We start from the raw sequence: 5,459 nt of genomic DNA, 5'->3' as shown, positions 1-5,459 counted from the left end.
TCGATGTTTCTAACTCTGTATCCCTCTCCCTTCCTCGCTGCAAAAAATCAATAAAGTATATTTTAAAAAATAAAAAAAAAGAGAGATGCTGAGTTGAAGGTGCTGTGAGGCGCGTGAGTAGTGATGGTCCAGCTACGTGGTCCTGGGGCTCAGGAGGGAAGCCCTGGCTGGTGATACAAACGTGGGAATCTTTGGTGTGTAGCTGCAAGAGTAGCTTCAGTTGCTGGGGAAGAATTTCTAGGACAGATCTTGCAAATTGGTGGCCTAAGTTCTAATTTGGCCGCCTGACATGTTTTTAATTTGGTTGGGGTGCCCAAATGTGTGTGTGTGTGTGTGTTTTGTTTTGGTTTGGTTTTTTTTTCTTTCTTTCAAAATTAGGGCCAACAATGAATATTGAGATTTTACATTAAAATATGGACTCTGGCCCGGCTAGTGTGGCTCAGTGGTTTAGTATCTACCTATAAACCAGGAGGTCTCAGTTCAGTTCCCAGTGAGGGCTCATACCCAGGTTGCGGGTTCAGTCCCCGGTGGGGAGACGTGCAGGAGGCAGCTGATCCATGATTCTCTCTCATCATTGGTGTTTCTGTCTCTTCTCCCTTACTCTTTGAAATCAATAAAAAGAAAGGAAGGAAGGAAGGAAGGGAGAGAGAGAAAGAGAGAGAGAGAGAAAGAGAGAGAGAGAGAGAGAGAGAGAGAGAGAGAGAGAGAGAGAGAGAGAGAAAGAAGAAAGAAAGAAAAGCAGTATGTAAAAAAAAAATATGGACTTTGGCCTCTTGAAAAATGAGATTTATCTAACAACACTGCTGCCTTGCAGAAATGGCAGCAGTTACCTGGAGCCGAATAGTGGCTGGCCCTATTAGATAGGACGTGCGTGTGTTCTTCACTTTGCCACAGTCCCCACCACTCCCTATGGTGTTCCTCACAGGGATTCCAGCCCACTTCGCTTAGTTATCTTCCATGCTTGGCACCTATAGGCATTTGAGTTCGTGACCCCTGCTTTAGAGTGAGATGCAAAGAGAGCCTAGGAGGAGCCCAAGGAGCTCCACCATTTAAAGGGGATGAGGAGGAGGCGCCAGCAGAGAAGACTGAAGAGCCACTAGACAGAAAAGCAAGGAGGGTGACTGCTAGGAGGAGAAAATGTCAACAAGCCCAGCCCAGGGCTGCTGACTCGATCTGACATGATAAGGACATGTCCTTTGGTCTGCTAGTCACGTAGAGGTCACCGGTAACCTTGGTGAGAGGCACTACATTGGCTGCGAGGGAGGTTGTCAGGCATTGAGGGATGAATGGGAGCAAAATGGAGACAGGCTTGGGAACTTGTTCCAGAAGGTTCAGCGTTGAAGGACAACTCGTAGTATTGAGAAACCACAGGATAAACGCGGCATGTCAACCCGGAGCGTTAATTAGGCTTGAATATTTGTAAGAAAGATTATTTTTAGATTAAAAATAGACCGAGGAGACTACAAAGACTGGGTTTGGGCTAAGAATTGAACATTATCTTTTGCTAGGCAGTGTACTGATCCCTTTACATTCCTTATCTCGTGTAGTCCTCACGACCCTATGGAATACGTTTCTAGAATGTTCTTTATTTTGCAGACGAGCAAGTTAAGGCTTGAGAGGTAAGGTTGCATGGCTGGTAAGTGGTAGAGCTGGGGTTTGAAACTGGCTATCACACTGAATGTCTGTATATTAACTACTTTAGAGGCATTTGTTGAAGACACTTTCCTTTCCCTATTGTATTTTTATGACACTTTTTGTTAAAAGCAACTGGCCATATATGTGTGAGTATATTTTTTGGACTCTCTCTTTTGTTCTGTTGATTTCTCTATCTCTTTTTTTTTTTTTTCACAATAATGCACTGCCTAGATTACTGTACCTTTATAGTGAGTCTGGAAATGAAACAACTCGAGGTCTCCAACTTTGCTCTTTTAAAAAATTGCTTAGGCTATTCTAGGTTGTCCACACGTCCATACGTTTTAGAATTATCTTGTCAATTTCTGTAGCAAGGCCTGCTGGGATTTTGTTGGGGATTGTGTTGACTATTAAGATACTTTTTCAAAAAGGCGTTAGTGCGGGTTGGATCTCATTTTATAGACCATGAAGGAAATGCCACTGAAGTGTGACTATAGTCTAAAGGTGGCTGACTCTAGTTACAGGGTAAGGCCGGTGAGGGAATTGAGTGGAAGCAGGCAGCTAGGTTTGGACCAACACGATCATTTCTAGGTCAAGGTCAAAAGCAGGAATGACATGAGAAATAGTAGCTGATCTCAGGCTGCAGGAGGAATAATAGGGAACAATGAGGATGGGGCGGTCACTTCTCTGCTCCATGCATTTGCCTTGCAAGAATATGGGCTCAGTATTGTCTGATCTCAGTGAGGAGAAGCTGGAAATCCAGACTTTTATGCAGTCTTCCAATTTTTAAAATTAAAATTTCATTTTTTTAAAATTATTTTTTAAATCCTCATCTGAGGATATTTTTCCATTGATTTTTAGAGAGAGTAGAAGAGAGGGGAGAGACAGAGAGAAATATCCATGTGAGAGAAACACATCGATTGGTTGCCTCCTGCAAGTGCCCTGACCAGGGCTCGGGCCAGGGAGGAGCCTGCAACCGAGGTACGTGCCCTTGACCCGAATGGAACCCGGACCCTTCGGTCCACAGGCTGACGCTGCATCCACTGAGCCAAACCGGCTCGGGCAAAAATTTCCCTCTCCCTTTCTCTTTGTAAAAAATTAATAAAATATATTTTTTTAAAAAATTAAAATTTTGAACTTTGAGTGGTTCAAAGTCATGTGGGTCAAACAGAACTCTCTAGGCCTGCTAGTCCGTGACCTCTGCTTCAGACTAATCATTCTTTGGTTCTCATTTGCATCATCGGTGAGCTGTCAGGACAGTGTCTCAGACAGCCTGTAAGGTTCTTTCTGGTTCAATGGTTCTACCTCTCAAAAGAGGAAAATACCAAAATTGCTCAAGGGTGCAGGGGTAGTTGAGAATATCAGCGATAATGATATCATGGGAAGCTGCCCAGAGCTTTACATTTTGCATACCACTGTCATGCCTCGTCTTTCTTTTAATCCTTACAGCGTCTCTGTGAAATAGACAGCAGAGTAATTAGCCCAGCCGCATGGTAGCTCCAGGTTACACAGTCAGGTCCTCTAATTCCAAGTCCAGAGCTCTTCCCAGCCTCGTGCAGCGGCCTCTGAAGGCCCTAGAAATAGGCGCTTTGGGAGGGGGAGCAGATGAGGGAGACTGAGCAGGTCTTCGGCTCAGCAGGCCGAGGTCTAGCTAGATGTAGAACTTAGCTTGGTTGAAGCGTCAAGGCTTTGGGGTCAGAGTGGAAGCCTTTGTGAGAACTCTCTGAAGGCAGGCACTTTGGTACGTGGTCAGATTCATAGACCAGTGCCTGGCACAGCACCTGACACACGGCGTGGCTCAGTGGTTGAGCATCGACCTATGAACCAGGAGGTCACGGTTCGATTCCCCATCAGGGCACATGCCCGGGTTGTGGGCTCGATTCCCAGTGGGGGATGTGCAGGAGGCAGCCAGTCCATGATTCTTTCTCATCATTGATGTTTCTCTCTCTCTCCCTCTCTGAAATCAATAATAATATATATTTAAACACACACACACACACACACATTTTATTGATTTCAGGGAGGAAGAGAGAGAGAAACACATCAGTGGTGAGAGGGAATCATTGATTGGCTGCCTCCTGCACGTCTCCTATTGGGGATCAGACTTGCAAACCCGGGCATGTGCCCTTGACTGGAATCGAACCAGGGACCCTTCAGTCCGCCGGCAGACACTTTATCCACCGAGCCAAACCAGCTAAGGCAAAATATATATATTTTTAAAAAGTTTGTGTGTAAGTGAACAAATGGATGGGTTGATGGAAGAAGGAATCAAAGACTCTAGATCAAGAAGGGTGAGAATTCTGTCTAGAGAATTTCAAGGACAGAGTAGTCAAGTGCTTTTGGTAAGAGCTTTGAGAATGTTAAGATCAAAAGCTGAGACTTTATTCTTATAACTCAGCTGATCGATGGGAAAGCTCACCATGTCCTCTTCCTCTCATTTGACTCTCAGATCTGGGTTTGGTTAATAGGTCATAACCGTCTCCCAGGCAAGTATGTTTGAGAAATAAAATTCTGCAGGTCAAACAGAACTTAAGGAAAGTAAACCGGCCAAAAGGTTTATAACTTCCAAATAGATGCAAGTCCTTATCTTTTGGAGGGGCCTGTTGAAATATGGAATATGATTCCCGGGATTTCTCTTAGTGGACTGCTGTGGGCAGTGGAGGAGGTAAAGATGGATCAAGGTTAGACATGAGTTGGGAACATTGTTGAAGCTGGGAGATGGCTAGATGGGATTTCATCATGCTTATGTCTACTTTGCCTATATTTGAAACTTTTCATAATAAATGGAAAAACAAAAAATCAGAGAGCTTTATGGGCTCAGCAATGCTTTTGGTTAACCAAACTTCACTTTTCTCTAAGCTTGTAAGCAGTAGCAAAATTGAGAGAGAAATGAAAAAAAAAGAAAAAAAAAAGAAAAGAATTTGGCAGAAATAAGAAAGAATATGGGTTGCCCTAGCCCCGTGGTCAGCAACCTGCGGCTCGCGAGCCACATGTGGCTCTTTGGCCCCTTGACTGTGGCTCTTCCTAAGCCTTAGGAGGACCCTAATTAAGTTAATAACAATGTACCTACCTATATAGTTTATGTTTAAAAAATGTGGCTCTCAAAAGAAATTTCTTTTTTTTTTTAAATATATATTTTATTGATTTTTTACAGAGAGAAAGGGAGAGGGATTAATAGTCAGAACCATCGATGAGAGAGAAACATCAATCAGCTGCCTCTTGCACACCCCCTACTGGGGATGTGCCCGCAACCAAGGTACATGCCCTTGACCAGAATCGAACCCGGGACCCTTCAGTCCGTAGGCCGACGCTCTATCCACTGAGCCAAACCGGTCAGGGCTCAAAAGAAATTTCAATCGTCGTACTGTTGATGTTTGGCTCTGTTGACTAATGAGTTTGCCGACCACTGCCCTAGCCGGTTTGGCTCACTGGATAGAGTGTCAGCTTGCAGACTGAAGGGTCCCGAGGTCGATTCCCATCAGGGGCACATGCCTGGGTTGTGGGCTCGGTCCTCAGTGGGGGGCGTGCAGGAGGCAGCCGGTCGGTGATTCTCTCTCCTCGATGTTTCTGTCTCTCTCTTCCTCTCCCTTTCTCTCTGAAATCACTAAAAATATATTTTAAAAAAGAAAAAGAAAAGAAAGAATAGGATTTTTAGTCAGACCTCCATAGCTCGGCTTCCTGCAGCTTTATGACCTTGCATAAGCCTCTGAACTTCCCTAAGTCTAGGTCTCCAGGTCTAAACGCAGCCTCCCTGGGTGGCGGCGGCGAGGGTTAGAGATGAAGTGGGCAGTGGAGACTCAGATCTGGTAGTTTCTTTTTAGACAAAG

At 44.7% G+C, this 5,459-nt stretch overlaps 1 protein-coding gene across 1 annotated transcript in view; it reads left to right on the top strand.

Annotated features, from left to right (window-relative positions):
- Nucleotides 1-2,097: 2,097 nt before the first annotated feature.
- Nucleotides 2,098-5,459, top strand: part of CRTC3 (CREB regulated transcription coactivator 3) — a 132,952-nt gene continuing 129,590 nt past the window's right edge. The window contains exon 1 of the mRNA XM_015567740.1: nucleotides 2,098-2,157. Within this exon, the coding sequence (XP_015423226.1) occupies nucleotides 2,098-2,157 (60 nt within the window). The remainder of the gene's footprint in view (nucleotides 2,158-5,459) is intronic.

Source organism: Myotis davidii, unplaced genomic scaffold (assembly GCF_000327345.1).
Source record: "Myotis davidii unplaced genomic scaffold, ASM32734v1 scaffold324, whole genome shotgun sequence".
Lineage (NCBI taxonomy): Eukaryota > Metazoa > Chordata > Mammalia > Chiroptera > Vespertilionidae > Myotis > Myotis davidii.
This window is presented reverse-complemented; position numbering and strand designations above follow the sequence as displayed.